The 24,741-nt window shown below is 38.3% G+C and overlaps 1 protein-coding gene across 1 annotated transcript in view; it reads right to left on the minus strand.

The window, feature by feature from the left end:
• Positions 1 to 1,506: 1,506 nt before the first annotated feature.
• Positions 1,507 to 24,741, minus strand: part of CDK8 (cyclin-dependent kinase 8) — a 68,544-nt gene continuing 45,309 nt past the window's right edge. The window contains exons 8-13 of the mRNA XM_009327757.1: positions 24,496 to 24,568; positions 18,115 to 18,212; positions 16,651 to 16,729; positions 8,184 to 8,342; positions 2,103 to 2,791; positions 1,507 to 2,013 (exon numbers count right to left, since the gene is read on the minus strand). Coding sequence (XP_009326032.1) covers positions 2,666 to 2,791; positions 8,184 to 8,342; positions 16,651 to 16,729; positions 18,115 to 18,212; positions 24,496 to 24,568 — 535 coding nt within the window. The 3' untranslated portion in view covers positions 1,507 to 2,013; positions 2,103 to 2,665. The remainder of the gene's footprint in view (positions 2,014 to 2,102; positions 2,792 to 8,183; positions 8,343 to 16,650; positions 16,730 to 18,114; positions 18,213 to 24,495; positions 24,569 to 24,741) is intronic.

Raw genomic sequence — 24,741 nt, forward strand, 5'->3', positions numbered from 1 at the left:
AGATGATTTATAATTGTCATGAATACGACAAGATTAATCTTATCTGCAACAAAAATATACCCCGTCTTGAAGGTATCAGAGGTTATACCAAGCATTGAAAAACCTTTTCTGCAGTTCTAGAGAAACAAACCTCAAATTCCTCCTCCCAAACGACCAGCTGACTCAGACATCAGAACAAGTCAAATATTAAGATTTGACTTCCCTTGTAGGATCTCAGTTTGTTGAGGTAATCTGCAATACGTCTACTAAAAATGGAGTAGAATGAATGAAATTACCGCAAATGGAGTAGCAGACTACTTAACTAAATGTAGAGTATAATTTACTTCTATTACAATTAGTTGATAAGCTGCATCTTCATCTCAAATACCTTCTCAATAGGAAAATTAAATTCAAGTGCAAACTAATGGCAAGAGTCCTTTTTGTCAGTTGGATGCATTTCCCTTTGCAAAAATGAAATTAAAGCCAGCCTGCTGCTTTTAAACAAAGCATTGGAGACATCACAATACACTGGTAACAAATAAGGTTTGCATTAATATGAATAATATTAACTATTATGCACTAATATGAATATGCATCAATAAGAGAGCAAAAAATCTAGGCCAGAAGTACTTTAGCCAAAGAAAAGTTACTCTTGTCGCCATTTCAGTGCCTGGAAAGAGTCTGGAGATACTAAACAGGCAAGGTCAAAGCCTAGATATGAATTAAGGAAAGGACGAAAAACAAACCAAAAAGAAGTTTAAGGCACTCCCACCTATATATTTACCTGTGTTCCCACCTATATTTTTATCTGTGTTCCGGAAACTGAGGAAAGCCAGGTTTTGACAACACTTATGTCAAAATGAAGAGGGTATCGCACAGTGTTACTAAAGCAGCATGAACCTTGCACTCAGATTTTGTCTTTAGGTTTAAGTCTCCTGAATACTTAAACCTCTACTCCACTCAGATGATTTTATCTTCACCTCAAACACGGTTTGCATTTTGGGCTGGCTACTGATTTGGTTTTTCTTTTGCCTCCCGTCAGCAGCTCAGTGCATTTGAACGGATCACATTAGTTGATACTCACACTATATGAAGCACTCGCAGAAAAAAATCCTGCATATATTACATATCTTTATGTCATAAAATCATGGTGCGGTATTAGATACCAAGATAAGAATGAGTGACAGAAACCTTAGAAGAACTATTCAGACAGGAATGTCTCTAGATTGTGTAGATGAAAAAGAGCTGTCTGATCTGTGAAACGTAGCTAGTAATGAACCCACGTTCAGCCCATCTCCAGCTGATCAGCTACATGCACACAACAGGGGTAATGACGTTTTACGGAGGCATTGTATTTTTTTCTGCTATTTAAAAAAAAAAAATCCTTCTCAGCAGTTAATGGAAGGCTGCCCACTTGCAAGAAAAATTCCTGTCAGATACTGTTTCTCAGGACACAACCCGATACAGATGCACAATGGGGGAGCGGGGTGTTGTCGCTGATAAAAAGGAACACAGGCAAAGGTCATATGTAGATTTATGAAAAATAAATTTATTACATAACACCTTGTTTTAACAATGTTTGATTTTTTTTTTTAATTCAGAATACTTGCGTCATTCATGTAAAATAGTTTGATACAGTACATTGGTTTTCCTCATAAATTCTAAGGCTCTCCTAACACCTTGATCCTCTGTTGTAGGAATGGCACCCCTAAACAACGTGCGAACATTTAAAAAAAATAATTAACTGAACAAAACTTAAAATCCACTACACCAAGCTGGTTCTCAAAAATCATGACGAAATATCTGAATGGATGCCGCACCTTTTTAGGAAATATCATTCATGCTTTTTTAATCCCAAAGCATGCTCACAAATCATTAACACGAACAGGAAAAAAATAAAACACTGTCTATGACAATCATTTCAGTTTGTTTGCTGAACCAAACATGTTTATATCAATGACAACATACTTATTTTACTATCAAATAGCAGCTTTAATACCAGTCAAGTCATAGATTTAAAAACAAAAACAAAAACTTATGTTGGAAATTAATCTTTGGGACGTTTGTAATTGCTGGAAAAAAATGCAAACGTTTTCATGTTCTTAAAAAAACCTCATCGTAGCAATTGTGTCGGTCATAAAACATTGATCTAGGTGGAAAATGAACCAACCCACAAAAGTCACTAAAAATAAACGTCTATCAAAATTGTGTCAGAGTCACGGTTAGTTTGCTTTTTTGCCATGGTAACATATACTGTATGCTTCAAGTACCAGTTCAAAGATGTTGTGTACTATTGGTCAGATAAAGTTGTTACATCAAGAGAATTCACCACATACGACAACAAAAATGCTTGCCCCTAGCACATTTCACAGCTTCAACTGCTACAGACTGTCACTGAAAAAAATGCATCGGTCAGTCTGAACCATGTCAAGTAAACTATGGAAGTAGCATATCCACAACACAAACTGTGCTAGCACTTTCTTTTCAAGTCTAACCCCAAAAACAGGTACAATTTGGGAGCCACTACTCCGCTCTGTGGAAGGGGGTGGATCGTGGCGGTCGGACAGGTTGGAGGTGTGGTTGTACAGTACATTCTCGTGGCCCAAGCCGGGTTCCAGGCAGGCAGCTGTGCGGCCGGTCCTGCAGCATTAGCAACAGTGCATTGACGTTATTATTGGGATGCAGCTCAGTACCGATGTGTCTGATGCGAGTACTGTGGCGGCTGCTGGGAGGTAGTTGAATATCCCATGCTGCTCTGTGGCTGTGATGTGCTTGGTCCGGGGTTGGGGTAGGCAGCATGGGGGTTGGAACGCTGCAGAGGGGTAGAAGCAGAGGAAATGCAATCCGTCGTAACAGGTACATTGCAAGACAGTTTCACCTACCGATTTATTTCTTCAAGAGGTACTGAACACACAGTCCCGACGCAGCTGCACTGTCAGGCTTCTCTTCACTTACTCTGATTACAGCAGGTGCAGGTATGAACATCAGGAATATCAGATTAGAAAGTGACAGTTACCACCCTCCAGTATCCACCCTAATTACCTCCTGTGAATCTACACACCCATCATAGTCAAACCTCCAGTCAACCCTCCAGATGGCTACGGTACACCTGCATGTTACACAAGGCTACCACCGCGCACGGCAGTGGTCTTCTCCACTTGCTCCCTTCCCTTTACCAGGAAGGTATGTTGGGGTGGAGGTCTGAACGGTGCATCTTACTGCTGATGAGCCACTCTGCATTATTCCGGAGATTTTCCTGTACAAAGGATATGCTTGGCACCCTTTTATGTGACCTAGGAGTAAAGGCTGAGAGAGCTGTGATCGTTTAGGCTAAGGCATCATCTAGCAGCAGCCTAACTCTCCTTCAAGTATTTCTAAAAGACAACAGCCACAGTCTTCTCAGTGGAACCAGGTATTTCGAGGGGAAATGGCCACAGGTTGTGGCTTGGGAGGTTCAGGTCAGACATTAGGGAAAAAAATTCCCTAAGAGGCTAGTACAGCACTAGAAGAACTTGCCCAGAGAGGCTGTGAAGTCTCTATCTATGGAGGTTTTTAAGACTGTGCTAAACAAAGGCATGGCTGACCTGATTTAGCACTAGCAACAGTCCTGCTTCAAGGGGGAGATTGGGCTAGATGGTCTCCGGAGGCCCCTTTCAACCAGCATTTCTACAGTTACTTATTAGATGGAGCATTCATTATTCATTGCACGAAGCTCTGAGCAAACCAACAACTGCCTACTTTGATTTTAGCCTAAAAGTTAGTTATTTACACATCATGTGTTATAAAGGAAAAAATGGACTGCGTGTGGGATTTTCAATCTAAGCATATGACCACTTAGTAGCATTTAACATTTATATTAAAACAGTATCGTAATGTAATGAAATTGTGTTACATTTATAGAATCATAGAATCATAGAATCATAGAATCATTAAAGGTTGGAAGAGACCTCCAAGATCATCGAGTCCAACCATCAACCCAACAACACCATGCCCACTAAACCATGTCCCTAAGCGCCTCATCTACCCGCCTTTTAAATACTTCCAGGGATGGTGACTCAACCACTTCCCTGGGCAGCCTGTTCCAATGTTTAACTACTCTTTCAGTAAAGAAATTTTTCCTTACATCCAATCTAAACCTCCCCTGGCGCAACTTGAGGCCATTTCCTCTCGTCCTTTCGCCAGTTACTTGGGAGAAGAGACCGACACCCACCTTGCTACAACCTCCTTTTAGGTAGTTGTAGAGAGCAATGAGGTCTCCCCTCAGCCTCCTTTTCTCCAGGCTAAACAACCCCAGCTCCCTCAGCCGCTCCTCATAAGGCTTGTTCTCCAGACCCCTCACCAGCCTCGTTGCCCTTCTCTGGACACGTTCCAACATCTCAACATCCTTCTTGTAGTGAGGGGCCCAAAACTGAACACAGTATTCGAGGTGCGGCCGCACCAGTGCCGAGTACAGGGGCACTATCACTTCCCTGCTCCTGCTGGCCACACTATTTCTGATACAGGCCAGGATGCCGTTGGCCTTCTTAGCCGCCTGGGCACACTGCCGGCTCATGTTCAGCCGGCTGTCGACCAACACCCCCAGGTCCTTTTCCGCCAGGCAGCTTTCCAGCCACTCTTCCCCAAGCCTGTATGTTAAGGTTTACACACCTTATGTTAAGGTTTACACACACACACAAATGTTGTAGTGTTTAGAAACTGCTGTTTAACTTCTAACTCTTGATATCGCAAGATGTAGTAGGATTGTTAGCAAAAGCTGCTTCTAGTAAAGATCTGGAAACTTCCTTAAGGTGAATATTCCAGGACTAGGATATTGCTACTGAGACCTGAATACGCAAAACTACGGTGAACCAACATCCTGAAAAAGTAAAATATTAAAACAGCTTTACAGATTTTATAAAAGAAATTATAAAATAATAAATAACAACTCCATTAATTTTTGCCTGCCATTCGACATTTAGAACAGAAGCTATAATCAGGATGCTGAGATGATGGCTGAAATCAAAAGGCAAGCTCTACTTCTCAAAATATGCTCGCAGGACTGAGCTAATTCTCTAGGGATGTGTAGTGTAAAGGGGAAGAAATGGCTGGACCAGCACTTCATGCCAGCAGGAACAAACCAGCACTGCTGAACTGCACCGTTAGCACAGTGACTGCACTTTTGTGACTTTTGCCTTCACTCTTGAGAGATGGACTAAGTCACTCGCCACCAGAAGTGCCACAGCTCTGGGTCACCCTTCTCCATGTAACAAATATAGGATGTACTTCACGGAGCAAAAATCCCTGAATATTCTTTTTGCTCAACCGTGGCCCCTGTATGTAGGAAACTCTCACAAATTTAACCATTTGAAACCTGACCATTCATATCAGTTGTAAACACTTTCTGCATCCTGACTTCTAAAACAGATCTTATTTTAAGATGGAGGCAATTAAAAATCATCAGATTCTTTCATGACACCCAGTGCAACAAATGGCTTTTGTTTAAGAACAAATGTAAACATCCTATCCTTTCTAAATACCATTAAGCACCCAGAGGGTTATCACAAGCAAAAGCTCAGAGTAGTGGAATTGTTCCAGCCTGTTTAGTCACATTGCCTTTGGAAGTGTCACATTGCAGATTTAAATGAGAAGGCAAGGAAGTCTGTGTGCCATGTGTCTACTATTTTTATGCATGGCAGAAAAGGATACAAGGTCAACTTGTTCTGTAGAGAATAATTTGACTTCTGAGTGGATGAAGAAACTGCCTTAGTGTGTCTTGCCCAGGAGATGGCAATCCTTCTTCACAAGCTTTATATGGGGAATTTGAGCAAATTAAATGAAGAACAAAGGAACAGGTGTTTGATTAAAACAGAGGGCTGTATTGTAATATTTGTTTGCCGTCTGCTCAAGTTGCAGGACCAGAAGCAAAAAATGTGAGGCATTTTTTTCAGGGAGATCTGAAACCACCAATAGGCAACTTTTAACTGCTTTTGTTCAGTGCCAGCAAGTTCAGGTCTCCTCCCCTTGATTACCATGTTTTCCAAATACCTTAATCAGAACAGATCTACCCACAGCCTTCTTGCAAGACTGGGGGGGAGATGTATGTTTTTTTTTTAAAAAACAGGTGTTTTGCCTCCTAGAAAGACAGCAAAAAGATTAGTCAGGAGCAGTCAAGTTACCAATAAGAGCTCCTGAGATAGCAAAGCAGCAATTATCACTATCTCAACGCAAAAGTATTCTGAAATTACATTTGTTGACAAGGGCTGCCCCCAGCTACAATCCTGGGATGGGTATCTGAGACTACAAAAGTTTTGATAAGCATGAGCTGAAAACAAACGAACATAAACGCCTGCTGAAGCAATCTGGGCCTTCTGACTCAGCTAGCAAACCTCAGCTCTTGCTCACAGAACTGGAAGCCGAAGTTTGTTCAAACTGCCAAGCTGCAGCAGCAAAATGAGGCAAAGGGCATGTAAATAGGGCATGTAAATGGGGCTCCCTGACACAGTACATGCAACCTCTGCATCAGTCTCCTTAGATATGTGACTCAACATGAGGGGAAGATTGAGAGTTAGAGTTGCATTTGCCGCCTTAAAAATACGCACACGGAAGCAGTAGAAAAAGCCAGCTAAAAGGCTCGAACAGCAATCAACTTTGCAGCTTGCCAAATTGAATGGGATGACTCTCCTGTAAAGGAGTGCTCTGTGATGCATAACCCAGCTAAAGGAAAGACAATGTTTATACTTAGAGGCACCCCACACTGCGGCACTGTAGTTAAGGCTGACTACTATTTGAAACAGCTCTAAAAATCTTTATCGTTCAAGGAGAACAACTTGAAAACTGATATGCTATCGATGTCCTGGGATAAATTCAGCAAAGGCATTTGGGGACTATATGAAGGAGCTCACAGTAAAGCTCCTGAAAATGACCGTTTTACATTTTTCGGTACTTTCAAGTTTTGGCCAATGCTGGAAATACACAGATTTATACAAGGATGGGGGTAATGCTCCCAGGCAGCCTTTGAGGACATTTGGTACTCTCAAGAGCAAACTCTGAAATGCAAGATTTCAAACCCCATTGGTGTTTATGGAGAAACAGCATCAAACTGTGAAAAGCAAGTTGACAGCAGCAGTTTTACTGACACCGTTCTTTAGCTCTCCCTAAGTTTTGCGACAGAATATAAGCATAGCTAAGTGGGTTTCAGATTTAGATATTAATCTTTAAATTCCCCATCTTTCAATTCCATCCAAGACTCTCTTCCAATTGGCCTTCTGCACTATGCACTCCGTGTGAACCAGTATTTAATAGTTCCTGCAGACTAACATTTCCACCAGCGTGCTTCCTTTCGAAGTCTTCTATTCCCTAGGCTTCCAAAATCTGCCACCTAACTGCTCCTACGCGTGTCATTTGAAAAGTCTTCCTTGCTCCCTCTTTTGTAATTTCTTAGCTTGCATTAACTGAAGGTTCTGTCCTTAAGTCTCTTCTCCTCAGTCTCCAGGAGTAATCCACAAATTCCGATATCATTCCCTGGGATGACTCTCAGATATTTTTCTGCTCCAGACTCTTCTGATTTCCTAATGTTTGACCGCAAGTGCAAATGCAGGAAGGCTAGAACACAGTTTTCAAGATTCCCTCAAGCTTTTTTTCCTACATGCCTCCTCTTCTTCCTCACTCATTGGTCGTCACCACCTCACATGTCTCTTCAGATCTGTAATACTGGTCTTACTCAACCTGGAATTTCCCTTGGTCTTCCAACACAGATTATGACAACATCATGTCTTTCTGTTTGTCATCCAAAATATTGCTTTCCCATCCATCTGCCCAACTAAAACTCTTGTTCAGATTCTTATATCACAGCTTGTTAATTGAAATATCCTTTGCCTCCTGCCATTGCAGGTTTGTGCAAATAAGGAATGGTATTTTTAGGTCATACAGAGTGCAGCACAACAGGCTTTTGGTTCACAATCAGCATTCCCTAATATGAAGGTAATAAATGAATAACTGTAATAATTTTTGATTCTAATTTCCTTGAAACTGCTAACTTAAAAAGCACCAGCACATCAATGTACAGGCAAACCATCAACTAATGCATCTGAAAAAGCATCTGAAAGATGCAAAAAACCCCCCCAAACAGTTAATACAATGACATTTACAGAATCACTTTTTTAGCTTAAAGAAACACCGTTGCAAACATGAGAACCAAATATACAACGTATGAATAAAACAAATACCTGATAGTCTGAGGTCATAATAAGTCCACCTGAGGTAGTGGTAGGAGGAACAACTCTCACTTTTTTCAGTGGGGGTCCCTGTGTGTGACTGTTGTCTTGGTTCCCTGGATGACCAGTTCCATTAGTATGGTTATTGCCCTGCTGCTGCTGCTGGTTCTTCTCAATTGTTTAAACACAAAGAAAAATTTCAACTCAAAAGCAGTACGTGAAATAACATGAAAACAGGAAATAGTGTGAAAGCCAGTGAAGCATGGTGATACTGTTCTTCCAGTACTTACTTTGTCTCCTTTATCATCTGGTTCTTCTTCTGTTAAAAATTCTCGTTTTGGGTAAGGGATTTGACAACCTGCAAAAACACTGCCCCCCAAAAAAGTCTATTTATCACTGTATTAGAACAGAAGGGTTAGACCTGTAAGATTCATACTTCAGCCATGCTAGTTTCAAGTTGCCTGAACCACAGCTTAATAATGGAGAAGTTTTCCCTGTCTTACTTTCATCATATTCTAAACTTAGTAAACCTATTCACATTGATTTTTAATCTTCAGTTGCCTCTTATACACTCATCTAAACTCCTCATAGTTTTCACGGTTTCTGATAACTGGTGACCAGCCGGGTGGCTGGAAAGGTACACCACCTGTTAGATATCTGCAAGGGCACAAAGAGCTATCTTAATCCAGCTATAGCGTAAATGACAATCTCAGGACTAACTAAAAATACCCCTGGAAACTCCACTATTAATAAAACCACCTGGAACAAAGTTTAAAAATAACTAGAAATTTCATCTGTAAGTTCATATCTCATGGCCCACATGACTTTGCTACTGCTAGCACAAGCTAATATTTACCTGTCCTTAATCAGTCGAATGTATTTATAATAAAGTCTGTACACCTGTTAGCATTACACATTGCGTATTCACATTAAAATGCCAACCTGAAGTTGAGAAAAAACCCAAACACTGTCCTAAAAGCAGTTTCTGCAGAAGTACATCATTCACATGACAACATTAAATCACAGAGAGAGGTCAGGAGTCATTATAAATAACCCAGTAGGTTTTAGTGAAATCATGTAATTTTTAATTAATTGTTTATAAATATACATACCGTATTTTATAAATTCTTCTCTAGATAATGGTAGAGAATCATACACACGATGTGCTAATAGTTTTCCTAAAAAGATGTGCAATCATGCTCTCTGGCTAGTCTTTGGGGCAGGGGGTGGGTTCATTTTTAATGAATTATTGTCCCTAAATTTTCTTCCTTTTGTAAATCTCCCTGCGCAAGCAAAAAAGAGGAGTGTCTACAGAAAATGGATTTAAGTCGTTAAGGATGACAGCACAGAGACACAGAGTTGACTTCCCCCACCCACTGAATTTACAACAAAGGCTAAGATAGAAAAATGTAAACTAATTAGAGAGTGTCATCTGGCATTCTGGAGCAGAGAAGTGGACCTGTGGGCACTTAGCAGTTGTCTACAAAGATCTGCAGCATGCATAATCAACATGTCAGTGAATAACAAGATTAGTGCTGCAACTAATAGGATCGAAGTTCCGTAAAGCAAGAGACCAATAAGAATGCTTCTTAATTTTAAAAACCACAAATGGCGTTTTAGTGGTTATAGTTTCTTTGGTTGTTAGACACTAAGTATTTAGCTCAATATTCACAAACATATTTATATCAGAGAGAAAGCACGCATTTCTAAAGCATCTCTGGATGTACTGATAGGTTAATAAACTGACCACTTACTCGGATGTGGGAAGAGGATCTTCTAAGAAATAGGGATCCTGCATAGCCTGTTCTGAGGTAATTCTCTTTATTGGATCCATAGTGAGCAATTTCTGAAGCTACACAAAATAAAAGATAAAAAGCTCTGCATTACCAAAACTGTTTACAGAAACTTCACTGTATTGTTCCTGAAAGACAAGCTGATACAAATGTGTCTGAACTCAAAACCCTAACCATAAATAGCATAACCACATTCTTCTATCTTGTTAAAATGATAACTCCATTCCCCATCAAAGAACACCTATTTTTACTTGCAAAGCCCAGGACACGCGGTTAGTTCCAGTCACAAATGTTCTAACAAAACATTCAAAGAGTTTCCACGATGTACCAGCAGCTTTAATGGTCTGTTCGCTTCCCACAAAAGGACGTAACATGCACATATTCAGCCTGGTTTCTGCAACTACACTGCACTTAACAGGAAGCAACATCATATCCATCTAAATTCAAATAATTCTTAGCAATTAATAAACAAAAGTGATTCCATGTCTGTTATTGCTCGTTATTTAGTATTGTCATATTAGTACATCTCCGTTGTCATCCATAGTATTTCAAAGATGTTATATTAAGTCACTCCTTAGAAAATCTTTATGCTGTAGAAGAAAGTGGTAATCAACACGTTCAAAAAACCCACCTGGCCAGATAACTTTTTATCACCCGTTCCAGTATGTGCTTGTTTATCCTGACAAATATGGACTCTCAGACACATCTGTGTGCTACATGCTGCTCAAAAGAGCAGTTGTGCAAAATCTTGAATTTTAGTTGTTTTGCATGACATGATGCAAAATACTCTAGGGAAGTTGGATAAGCTGCATCCTCCATGAGCACATCAAGTCTGAGCTCCAGTGCTCTTTCACTATCAGTGTAAGACCTCAGCCTCTATCTTTGTAACAACTGATGAATCAGGTATCAACTACATGAAAAAAGTTCTTTCCAAAATGCCTGTGTTGATTAAAGACAATGAAGAAGACCACAAAGTATGAATATGCAGAAGACAAAGCAAAGTATAGTATTTTACAAAATAGTTGAACTCAGTTCAACTAAAAATCCAGCAAAACCTTACCCTTTGAGAAAGTACATCTTACTCTCATTGGGAAGGGTAAACAGAGGGCTAAGAAGCACGCTAGGTATTCGCCCAATGCCTAACTTTAAAAAAACCAGCACACAAGATGTTTCAGTAACAGGCAGTGGAGCAAAAATCCTACGGTAATACACAAATGAAAATTTAATAAAACTGACCTAACCAAAGCGAAGTGAAAAATTTGTATAAAAATAGTTATAAACATTGGTACTTAGATGTACATGCTATGAGAAATGCTTAGGATACACAGCCAGAAACTCATCTTGAGTAAATTCAAATACCAATAACAGACAGGAAGTCTAAATTCAGCACAACAATAAAGACTGAAAGGTAACTCTAAAAGCTGTTTTTACTGTTTGTGCTGTTTTTACTCTTCCACTCTCATTTGGCACCTATGTGAACATTTCGGAAGCTGGCTGGACGTTATACATTTGTCTCTGCAGCATCTCAACAGCGATTTTCAATAAAAAACACATTAGAAACATCATGCTCTCTCCACGTGTGTGAAGATTTTTCTCCATTTTAGGTACAGCAGACCAGAGTGATTTTATTTAACTCTAGCACTGAAATAGCAGTGATACATTCTAAAAGTAAGTGTTTCTTATTCAAAAGGTCTGGTGTATGTGCATATATTTCTTCCCATCCACCCAGCATTTAACAATGCAACACATACGGGCAGAAGGAGCTTCAGATACTACACAGAAAAAGGAAAATAGTGAGTATTCATGTTTCACCATGGAATACAGGATCCAAGGCAAAACTACACCCTGATTTTTTGTCAAAGACAATGATCTTTGAAAGAAATGCTACACTTTCAACCTATAGCTTTTTTTTTAAATCGTGGATCTAACAAGATACGCAGAAACTACATATGCAAATAATATTCATTTCACATTTGTTATTCATACTTTTCATGGGATTAAATTCACCTTTTTATAAAGATCTAGCGTCATGATCTACATCTGAACTGGTCATCCCCTTTCACTAGCTATTAAGTGAGCATACACAACCTCCACGCTGCAGATAGCTAAAGTTAGAAAGTACGTTTTCTCTCCTCAGCCTTCAGTTTTAATGGCATGGTTAAGAACATAACGAATACGTATTACCACTATCAAATCCAGTTTTGTTTTTCACATCATCAACACAGACTCACAGTAAGTTATTCTGACTCTGAGTCTGCATGTAGTCTTTGTAGAATATCAGTTTGAACAGAACAATTCTTGTTCTCTCAAAAGCTCAAAAAGCAATCCCAGGAGCCAGAAAAGAGGAAGGCAAAAAATGAGAAAGAATTGCCAACATGCTGAAAAACATCACAATCAAAAAACTTTGCAAAATTCTGGCACCATTTCTGGCAATTAGGCTATAAAGCTGTCCATCACATGCTGACAAGATGTGAACAAACTTGGTCATAATCAGTAACAGAAAACAGAAACCACAACAAAAGTTTAATGATTGTGCAACCATTATCACACAGGGGATCAAAACTCCTATTTTGCTCCCTTGTTCAGGTGCCAGCACAAGTGAATCTTCCACCTATTATTACAAATATTTTCTATTCAAAAACTGTTCAATTAAAAGATCACCTGGCTGAATGACATAATAAAAATGCAGTAAACGTTATACATCAGCAATGAATGGGACAATCACTACAGTTGATACGGACCAAAGTAACCAAATGGATGATGGAGTATCACTCAATGAACCAGGAGCAGCAGCTGCGTACCCATTTTCTAGGGCATAAACAAATAAGTAGGAAAAAAAATCAGGAAAGTGAAAGTGGAAAAAAATGTAAGCTGCAAAAGCAGGAAGGAGCCAAAGTTGTCTCATGTAACGCATGTGAAAAGAGACCATGTGCATGAATGTCAGTAAAGAGGGAAAAAATCTGGTTAATTCAAGTTGGGAAATCAAAACATTTAATTTTTGGCAATGACAACAATCTCTGGATTTACTAGTCCTGGAATTATTAGTTCTGGCATATTTTTACAATAGTAGATGTAAACAGGTTTTTTATCTGTTCTGATGCAGACAGTAAAAGGCTGTGAGACAGCCTGTGGAAGAGTAAGATCTTGGAGTATCTCTGGAAGAACTGGTACCAAGAGATTCGCTGAACTTGTTCAGGCTCTGGTGGAGGGGCCTAAGGCATTCATCTGGAGTTCAGTCTAGCCTCAAACAGTGAGAGCACAAACCTAAGACACCTTCTGGTTTTGACAGCCCCTGAACAGATCTGATTTTCATTGAATTGTTCTGACAGACAGCAGTTATCAGAAAACTGAGAGGATCCTATTAGAGCTAACTGACAATAAATTTCACAGTACTTAGCTCACAATCTGTATCTATGGGAGATACAAAAGAAGATGGCTATGTCTACACGACTAAATACCCTGCTTTCTAGCTTGCGTGACACTGACGTCATCCCAATCGCATCAAGGGCTCTCTCTCGCTACCAGTCTTGTTGAGGGGAAGGTGGGTAAAGGTCCAAACCGGAGTGAGTGGGTAAGGTAGCAGTTGAGCAGCGTGCTCAGTCAGGGGTCCACGCTCAAAGTCACCTCCTGGTCCTCTTGTTCGGTATTAACCGGTATGACCAAGGATGGAGGGGTGGTAGTGACCTGGTAAAGGACACCATTCCTTGGTTTTGCATTTTAATGTAACCACTGCTTTTTGGTATAAATACAAACATGCTGAATAAAAATGTTGAAGAATTCAAGCAGTTATCACCCTGTCGTGATACCACAGGGAGAAGAGAAAACACTATAGTAAGTGTTTTAAGCTATTCTGATGTGATAATTCTGTGTCTAACTTTGTTGTTCTATTTAAAACAATTTCTAAAATTGAAAGACTGGGAGAGCAGATGAGAAATTTCTGGTCAGTTTGGCCAGAGCACTCACAGCTCTTAATAGAAGCTAGTTCATTCAGAGAAAGTCTTTTTTATGGACTGCCAGATGTACAGCACAGCCTGAACTACTCAATTTTACCTGAGCTTGGCGTTAAACCATCAGACCGGAGCGTAGTGAGAAAGAAATAGTTGAGGAATTGAGGGAGGAGGAAAGCACTTGCGTTACTTGAAGATCAAGTGACTGGCCGTGTTACACAGGCTGTTGCATGGAGAAGGTTTTTACCTCAGATAGCCTAGGTATGATATGAAAATCTAACGTGACTGATTTTAGCAGGCAGAATTGACTGAGTTTTCTCAGCTATTCACCACTAGTGACAGTTAGCCACTTTCAGATTTTGGTACAGCAACATGAGCCTAATTTTGAGAGCTTTAGACTCCAAATATGTCAAAAGTCAAACTTGTAGATGACAAACATCATGTTTGTTCCCAAAGAAGGTGGAGTTAGGAAGGTAAGTACTGATGCGTGCATTTGCGTAATTTTGTGGAACACCTGCCTAGAGTGGCAGATGAGAAAGATCTGCAAATTCACTCAAATAATTTGCTTCTCTCAGAGTCCAAGGATGAGTTTTTATATCCAAACACCATCCTATGCAAAACATATTCAACAGACACCTTGTGTTCATTGTTTTTTGCTTGTTGAATTACTTAATAATAAAATTTTCACAAATATTATTTAGGCTTTGATAGAAATATTAGATATTATGTACGTGCTATATCAAATATATCTTTTTTAAAGTGTATATTCTTAGCCTAAAACACAGAACATTTTGGTAAATACTAAAAACGCATTTATGAAGCTCTGTTATAAATAGCTATATGGTAGCTGGATTAATGATGAGCAAAATGGACGGACTGCTTTGCCTGTGCATAATAGGCACTTCAGCTCTTCGCATATTAAAATAAATTATTTATGCATTACATACAAATATATTGACTGATCAGCAGCTTTCAGTTCTACTTTGATATAAAAGTCCATTAAAAATCCAAAATCTCTACCAGACAGGACTAGTTTCCCTGCTTATGTAAACTTCTCTAGTATTTCACCAACTTTTAACTTTAGAGAGCAGACACACTTCACAGTAAACAATGCATAATGGTACCACCGCCAGGTAACTTCTTGCAATGATTACTTGATTCACCTGATTATACTTTGGTTTGATCTGAACCTTGAATATACATTCTATTTTAGACCAGTTGCAGTGTAACTCCTCTGCTTGGAAACCCCCATTCAAAAATGCTCATGCAGTATGCCACAAGAAGAATATTGCCTCAGAGCTGCTCTGACTGAAGGATAAATTCCAAAATTTATATGGAGGAAAAAAGTACTGAACAGAAAATGATGGCTGCTTAAAAACCCTTGGGACTGATTATCAGAGAAGACACAGCTTCCAACGACTTCAACAAAAGCATCATGTCCTCAGACACCCAGGCCTCTTAACCATCTTCCCTTTTCTCCAATTTATTCCTCTCATATCCAAGATCAAAAAGCTTCTTGTTTTCTTCCCTCACTCCTGCCCTGCAAATAATATATTTACCTTATAATTCTAGCCCGAAAACATTTAATCTGAGCTGGAAACATCAAGATAAGGAGAATGTCCATTCAGAGAGACAAGATATACCTAACTTCTTTCTTCTCCATATATATATATATACACACAAAGTTTATTTTAGAGACTTGAATGTGTTCTTTAAAACACAGAAGAAAAGGTCCAATATAGTAATTTCTGAAACAACATAATGCAGGCACTTCCAGGGCTGAGCAAGTGTATCATTTTAACGGGAGTCTTCATAAAAAAAGAAGTTATACGTTCTAGAGAGAAAATCATTGTTGTAAGAGTACTAGGGTGTTTTCATAAGAAAGCTACAAAGGATTAGTGCACCAGGAAGACATACTAAAATTTTTCAAACTACATGTTCAAGTCTCAAGTTAATTTTTTTTGGTTTTCAGTCGGTAAGATGTAAGCTTAATAATGAATATGTAAAAAATTAGGCAATTAGGATTTTTTTAAAAAATAAAAAATAGGCTATTAAAAGTATGCAAAGCAGCAAAATGGCTGAGTTGCAGCAACACTGCAAATATAATTACAAACTAAACGTGACTTAAAGACTGAAAACTTCTGATATACTTGATACAGAAACTAATCCAGTGAATGACTCACAGAATCATTTTATCAATGTGAGAAGATAAAGTGGTTTTGCAATTCTCAGATTGCAGAGTATCAGTTATTCCTAACTTTTTTAATAAAATAAGGTATAATATTTATAAAATAAAGTTAGTCACAGTGTACTTGACACCAGCTCAACTCTCACTTTGAACAACTGTAACTTATACAAGGGGTTTGATTTTTTTATGCATGCAGGAACTTACCAAGTGGAATGCCTTACTATCTGGTTTAACTTTATGTTTTTCCATATATTTGATAAGGCTGCAGTTGGTATACCTAAAAAAGGAAAGAAATGTGACACTTCTAATATGCAAATCACCAACAGTGCAAAGCTTTCTTAGTAGCCACAAAACATATTAGTAAGAATAGTTTAGTCTCCATTGCTAATCCACTAAGCAGGGAAAAACCACAACTACCAACACCAGAGATTGCTTAAAAATCATTCAGACACTACAGAAATGCAACTCTTTCCAGTACGTGAAATAACATGAAAACAGGAAATAGTGTGAAAGCCAGTGAAGCATGGTGATACTGTTCTTCCAGTACTTACTTTGTCTCCTTTATCATCTGGTTCTTCTTCTGTTAAAAATTCTCGTTTTGGGTAAGGGATTTGACAACCTGCAAAAACACTGCCCCCCAAAAAAGTCTATTTATCACTGTATTAGAACAGAAGGGTTAGACCTGTAAGATTCATACTTCAGCCATGCTAGTTTCAAGTTGCCTGAACCACAGCTTAATAATGGAGAAGTTTTCCCTGTCTTACTTTCATCATATTCTAAACTTAGTAAACCTATTCACATTGATTTTTAATCTTCAGTTGCCTCTTATACACTCATCTAAACTCCTCATAGTTTTCACGGTTTCTGATAACTGGTGACCAGCCGGGTGGCTGGAAAGGTACACCACCTGTTAGATATCTGCAAGGGCACAAAGAGCTATCTTAATCCAGCTATAGCGTAAATGACAATCTCAGGACTAACTAAAAATACCCCTGGAAACTCCACTATTAATAAAACCACCTGGAACAAAGTTTAAAAATAACTAGAAGTTTCATCTGTAAGTTCATATCTCATGGCCCACATGACTTTGCTACTGCTAGCGCAAGCTAATATTTACCTGTCCTTAATCAGTCGAATGTATTTATAATAAAGTCTGTACACCTGTTAGCATTACACATTGCGTATTCACATTAAAATGCCAACCTGAAGTTGAGAAAAAACCCAAACACTGTCCTAAAAGCAGTTTCTGCAAAAGTACATCATTCACATGACAACATTAAATCACAGAGAGAGGTCAGGAGTCATTATAAATAACCCAGTAGGTTTTAGTGAAATCATGTAATTTTTAATTAATTGTTTATAAATATACATACCGTATTTTATAAATTCTTCTCTAGATAATGGTAGAGAATCATACACACGATGTGCTAATAGTTTTCCTAAAAAGATGTGCAATCATGCTCTCTGGCTAGTCTTTGGGGCAGGGGGTGGGTTCATTTTTAATGAATTATTGTCCCTAAATTTTCTTCCTTTTGTAAATCTCCCTGCGCAAGCAAAAAAGAGGAGTGTCTACAGAAAATGGATTTAAGTCATTAAGGATGACAGCACAGAGACACAGAGTTGACTTCCCCCACCCACTGAATTTACAACAAAGGCTAAGATAGAAAAATGTAAACTAATTAGAGAGTGTCATCTGGCATTCTGGAGCAGAGAAGTGGACCTGTGGGCACTTAGCAGTTGCCTACAAAGATCTGCAGCATGCATAATCAACATGTCAGTGAATAACAAGATTAGTGCTGCAACTAATAGGATCGAAGTTCCGTAAAGCAAGAGACCAATAAGAATGCTACTTAATTTTAAAAACCACAAATGGCGTTTTAGTGGTTATAGTTTCTTTGGTTGTTAGACACTAAGTATTTAGCTCAATATTCACAAACATATTTATATCAGAGAGAAAGCACGCATTTCTAAAGCATCTCTGGATGTACTGATAGGTTAATAAACTGACCACTTACTCGGATGTGGGAAGAGGATCTTCTAAGAAATAGGGATCCTGCATAGCCTGTTCTGAGGTAATTCTCTTTATTGGATCCATAGTGAGCAATTTCTGAAGCTACACAAAATAAAAGATAAAAAGCTCTGCATTACCAAAACTGTTTACAGAAACTTCACTGTATTGTTCCTGAAAGACAAGCTGATACAAATGTGTCTGAACTCAAAACCCTAACCATAAATAGCATAACCACATTCTTCTATCTTGTTAAAATGATAACTCCATTCCCCATCAAAGAACACCTATTTTTACTTGCAAAGCCCAGGACACGCGGTTAGTTCCAGTCACAAATGTTCTAACAAAACATTCAAAGAGTTTCCACGACGTACCAGCAGCTTTAAAGGTCTGTTCACTTCCCACAAAAGGACGTAACATGCACATATTCAGCCTGGTTTCTGCAACTACACTGCACTTAACAGGAAGCAACATCATATCCATCTAAATTCAAATAATTCTTAGCAATTAATAAACAAAAGTGATTCCATGTCTGTTATTGCTCGTTATTTAGTATTGTCATACTAGTACATCTCCGTTGTCATCCATAGTATTTCAAAGATGTTATATTAAGTCACTCCTTAGAAAATCTTTATGCTGTAGAAGAAAGTGGTAATCAACACGTTCAAAAAACCCACCTGGCCAGATAACTTTTTATCACCCGTTCCAGTATGTGCTTGTTTATCCTGACAAATATGGACTCTCAGACACATCTGTGTGCTACATGCTGCTGAAAAGAGCAGTTGTGCAAAATCTTGAATTTTAGTTGATTTTTTGCATGACATGATGCAAAATACTCTAGGGAAGTTGGATAAGCTGCATCCTCCATGAGCACATCAAGTCTGAGCTCCGGTGCTCTTTCACTATCAGTGTAAGACCTCAGCCTCTATCTTTGTAACAACTGATGAATCAGGTATCAACTACATGAAAAAAGTTCTTTCCAAAATGCCTGTGTTGATTAAAGACAATGAAGAAGACCACAAAGTATGAATATGCAGAAGACAAAGCAAAGTATAGTATTTTACAAAATAGTTGAACTCAGTTCAACTAAAAATCCAGCAAAACCTTACCCTTTGAGAAAGTACATCTTACTCTCATTGGGAAGGGTAAACAGAGGGCTAAGAAGCACGCTAGGTATTCGCCCAATGCCTAACTTTAAAAAAACCAGCACACAAGATGTTTCAGTAACAGGCAGTGGAGCAAAAATCCTACGGTAATACACAAATGAAAATTTAATAAAACTGACCTAACCAAAGCGAAGTGAAAAATTTGTATAAAAATAGTTATAAACATTGGTACTTAGATGTACATGCTATGAGAAATGCTTAGGATACACAGCCAGAAACTCATCTTGAGTAAATTCAAATACCAATAACAGACAGGAAGTCTAAATTCAGCACAACAATAAAGACTGAAAGGTAACTCTAAAAGCTGTTTTTACTGTTTGTGCTGTTTTTACTCTTCCACTCTCATTTGGCACCTATGTGAACATTTCGGAAGCTGGCTGGACGTTATACATTTGTCTCTGCAGCATCTCAACAGCGATTTTCAATAAAAAACACATTAGAAACATCATGCTCTCTCCACGTGTGTGAAGATTTTTCTCCATTTTAGGTACAGCAGACCAGAGTGATTTTATTTAACTCTAGCACTGAAATAGCAGTGATACATTCTAAAAGTAAGTGTTTCTTATTCAAAAGGTCTGGTGTATGTGCATATATTTCTTCCCATCCACCCAGCATTTAACAATGCAACACATACGGGCAGAAGGAGCTTCAGATACTACACAGAAAAAGGAAAATAGTGAGTATTCATGTTTCACCATGGAATACAGGATCCAAGGCAAAACTACACCCTGATTTTTTGTCAAAGACAATGATCTTTGAAAGAAATGCTACACTTTCAACCTATAGCTTTTTTTTTAAATCGTGGATCTAACAAGATACGCAGAAACTACATATGCAAATAATATTCATTTCACATTTGTTATTCATACTTTTCATGGGATTAAATTCACCTTTTTATAAAGATCTAGCGTCATGATCTACATCTGAACTGGTCATCCCCTTTCACTAGCTATTAAGTGAGCATACACAACCTCCACGCTGCAGATAGCTAAAGTTAGAAAGTACGTTTTCTCTCCTCAGCCTTCAGTTTTAATGGCATGGTTAAGAACATAACGAATACGTATTACCACTATCAAATCCAGTTTTGTTTTTCACATCATCAACACAGACTCACAGTAAGTTATTCTGACTCTGAGTCTGCATGTAGTCTTTGTAGAATATCAGTTTGAACAGAACAATTCTTGTTCTCTCAAAAGCTCAAAAAGCAATCCCAGGAGCCAGAAAAGAGGAAGGCAAAAAATGAGAAAGAATTGCCAACATGCTGAAAAACATCACAATCAAAAAACTTTGCAAAATTCTGGCACCATTTCTGGCAATTAGGCTATAAAGCTGTCCATCACATGCTGACAAGATGTGAACAAACTTGGTCATAATCAGTAACAGAAAACAGAAACCACAAGAAAAGTTTAATGATTGTGCAACCATTATCACACAGGGGATCAAAACTCCTATTTTGCTCCCTTGTTCAGGTGCCAGCACAAGTGAATCTTCCACCTATTATTACAAATATTTTCTATTCAAAAACTGTTCAATTAAAAGATCACCTGGCTGAATGACATAATAAAAATGCAGTAAACGTTATACATCAGCAATGAATGGGACAATCACTACAGTTGATACGGACCAAAGTAACCAAATGGATGATGGAGTATCACTCAATGAACCAGGAGCAGCAGCTGCGTACCCATTTTCTAGGGCATAAACAAATAAGTAGGAAAAAAAATCAGGAAAGTGAAAGTGGAAAAAAATGTAAGCTGCAAAAGCAGGAAGGAGCCAAAGTTGTCTCATGTAACGCATGTGAAAAGAGACCATGTGCATGAATGTCAGTAAAGAGGGAAAAAATCTGGTTAATTCAAGTTGGGAAATCAAAACATTTAATTTTTGGCAATGACAACAATCTCTGGATTTACTAGTCCTGGAATTATTAGTTCTGGCATATTTTTACAATAGTAGATGTAAACAGGTTTTTTATCTGTTCTGATGCAGACAGTAAAAGGCTGTGAGACAGCCTGTGGAAGAGTAAGATCTTGGAGTATCTCTGGAAGAACTGGTACCAAGAGATTCGCTGAACTTGTTCAGGCTCTGGTGGAGGGGCCTAAGGCATTCATCTGGAGTTCAGTCTAGCCTCAAACAGTGAGAGCACAAACCTAAGACACCTTCTGGTTTTGACAGCCCCTGAACAGATCTGATTTTCATTGAATTGTTCTGACAGACAGCAGTTATCAGAAAACTGAGAGGATCCTATTAGAGCTAACTGACAATAAATTTCACAGTACTTAGCTCACAATCTGTATCTATGGGAGATACAAAAGAAGATGGCTATGTCTACACGACTAAATACCCTGCTTTCTAGCTTGCGTGACACTGACGTCATCCCAATCGCATCAAGGGCTCTCTCTCGCTACCAGTCTTGTTGAGGGGAAGGTGGGTAAAGGTCCAAACCGGAGTGAGTGGGTAAGGTAGCAGTTGAGCAGCGTGCTCAGTCAGGGGTCCACGCTCAAAGTCACCTCCTGGTCCTCTTGTTCGGTATTAACCGGTATGACCAAGGATGGAGGGGTGGTAGTGACCTGGTAAAGGACACCATTCCTTGGTTTTGCATTTTAATGTAACCACTGCTTTTTGGTATAAATACAAACATGCTGAATAAAAATGTTGAAGAATTCAAGCAGTTATCACCCTGTCGTGATACCACAGGGAGAAGAGAAAACACTATAGTAAGTGTTTTAAGCTATTCTGATGTGATAATTCTGTGTCTAACTTTGTTGTTCTATTTAAAACAATTTCTAAAATTGAAAGACTGGGAGAGCAGATGAGAAATTTCTGGTCAGTTTGGCCAGAGCACTCACAGCTCTTAATAGAAGCTAGTTCATTCAGAGAAAGTCTTTTTTATGGACTGCCAGATGTACAGCACAGCCTGAACTACTCAATTTTACCTGAGCTTGGCGTTAAACCATCAGACCGGAGCGTAGTGAGAAAGAAATAGTTGAGGAATTGAGGAAGGAGGAAAGCACTTGCGTTACCTGAAGATCAAGTGACTGGCCATGTTACACAGGCTGTTGCATGGAGAAGGTTTTTACCTCAGATAGCCTAGGTATGATATGAAAATCTAACGTGACTGATTTTAGCAGGCAGAATTGACTGAGTTTTCTCAGCTATTCACCACTAGTGACAGTTAGCCACTTTCAGATTTTGGTACAGCAACATGAGCCTAATTTTGAGAGCTTTAGACTCCAAATATGTCAAAAGTCAAACTTGTAGATGACAAACATCATGTTTGTTCCCAAAGAAGGTGGAGTTAGGAAGGTAAGTACTGATGCGTGCATTTGCGTAATTTTGTGGAACACCTGCCTAGAGTGGCAGATGAGAAAGATCTGCAAATTCACTCAATTAATTTGCTTCTCTCAGAGTCCAAGGATGAGTTTTTATATCCAAACACCATCCTATGCAAAACATATTCAACAGACACCTTGTGTTCATTGTTTTTTGCTTGTTGAATTACTTAATAATAAAATTTCCACAAATATTATTTAGGCTTTGATAGGAATATTAGATATTATGTACTTGCTATATCAAATATATCTTTTTTAAAGTGTATATTCTTAGCCTAAAACACAGAACATTTTGGTAAATACTAAAAACGCATTTATGAAGCTCTGTTATAAATAGCTATATGGTAGCTGGATTAATGATGAGCAAAATGGACGGACTGCTTTGCCTGTGCATAATAGGCACTTCAGCTCTTCGCATATTAAAATAAATTATTTATGCATTACATACAAATATATTGACTGATCAGCAGCTTTCAGTTCTACTTTGATATAAAAGTCCATTAAAAATCCAAAATCTCTACCAGACAGGACTAGTTTCCCTGCTTATGTAAACTTCTCTAGTATTTCACCAACTTTTAACTTTAGAGAGCAGACACACTTCACAGTAAACAATGCATAATGGTACCACCGCCAGGTAACTTCTTGCAATGATTACTTGATTCACCTGATTATACTTTGGTTTGATCTGAACCTTGAATATACATTCTATTTTAGACCAGTTGCAGTGTAACTCCTCTGCTTGGAAACCCCCATTCAAAAATGCTCATGCAGTATGCCACAAGAAGAATATTGCCTCAGAGCTGCTCTGACTGAAGGATAAATTCCAAAATTTATATGGAGGAAAAAAGTACTGAACAGAAAATGATGGCTGCTTAAAAACCCTTGGGACTGATTATCAGAGAAGACACAGCTTCCAACGACTTCAACAAAAGCATCATGTCCTCAGACACCCAGGCCTCTTAACCATCTTCCCTTTTCTCCAATTTATTCCTCTCATATCCAAGATCAAAAAGCTTCTTGTTTTCTTCCCTCACTCCTGCCCTGCAAATAATATATTTACCTTATAATTCTAGCCCGAAAACATTTAATCTGAGCTGGAAACATCAAGATAAGGAGAATGTCCATTCAGAGAGACAAGATATACCTAACTTCTTTCTTCTCCATATATATATATATACACACAAAGTTTATTTTAGAGACTTGAATGTGTTCTTTAAAACACAGAAGAAAAGGTCCAATATAGTAATTTCTGAAACAACATAATGCAGGCACTTCCAGGGCTGAGCAAGTGTATCATTTTAACGGGAGTCTTCATAAAAAAAGAAGTTATACGTTCTAGAGAGAAAATCATTGTTGTAAGAGTACTAGGGTGTTTTCATAAGAAAGCTACAAAGGATTAGTGCACCAGGAAGACATACTAAAATTTTTCAAACTACATGTTCAAGTCTCAAGTTAATTTTTTTTGGTTTTCAGTCGGTAAGATGTAAGCTTAATAATGAATATGTAAAAAATTAGGCAATTAGGATTTTTTTAAAAAATAAAAAATAGGCTATTAAAAGTATGCAAAGCAGCAAAATGGCTGAGTTGCAGCAACACTGCAAATATAATTACAAACTAAACGTGACTTAAAGACTGAAAACTTCTGATATACTTGATACAGAAACTAATCCAGTGAATGACTCACAGAATCATTTTATCAATGTGAGAAGATAAAGTGGTTTTGCAATTCTCAGATTGCAGAGTATCAGTTATTCCTAACTTTTTTAATAAAATAAGGTATAATATTTATAAAATAAAGTTAGTCACAGTGTACTTGACACCAGCTCAACTCTCACTTTGAACAACTGTAACTTATACAAGGGGTTTGATTTTTTTATGCATGCAGGAACTTACCAAGTGGAATGCCTTACTATCTGGTTTAACTTTATGTTTTTCCATATATTTGATAAGGCTGCAGTTGGTATACCTAAAAAAGGAAAGAAATGTGACACTTCTAATATGCAAATCACCAACAGTGCAAAGCTTTCTTAGTAGCCACAAAACATATTAGTAAGAATAGTTTAGTCTCCATTGCTAATCCACTAAGCAGGGAAAAACCACAACTACCAACACCAGAGATTGCTTAAAAATCATTCAGAT

Source organism: Pygoscelis adeliae, unplaced genomic scaffold (assembly GCF_000699105.1).
Source record: "Pygoscelis adeliae isolate BGI_AS28 unplaced genomic scaffold, ASM69910v1 Scaffold14, whole genome shotgun sequence".
NCBI classification, from domain to species: Eukaryota; Metazoa; Chordata; class Aves; order Sphenisciformes; family Spheniscidae; genus Pygoscelis; species Pygoscelis adeliae.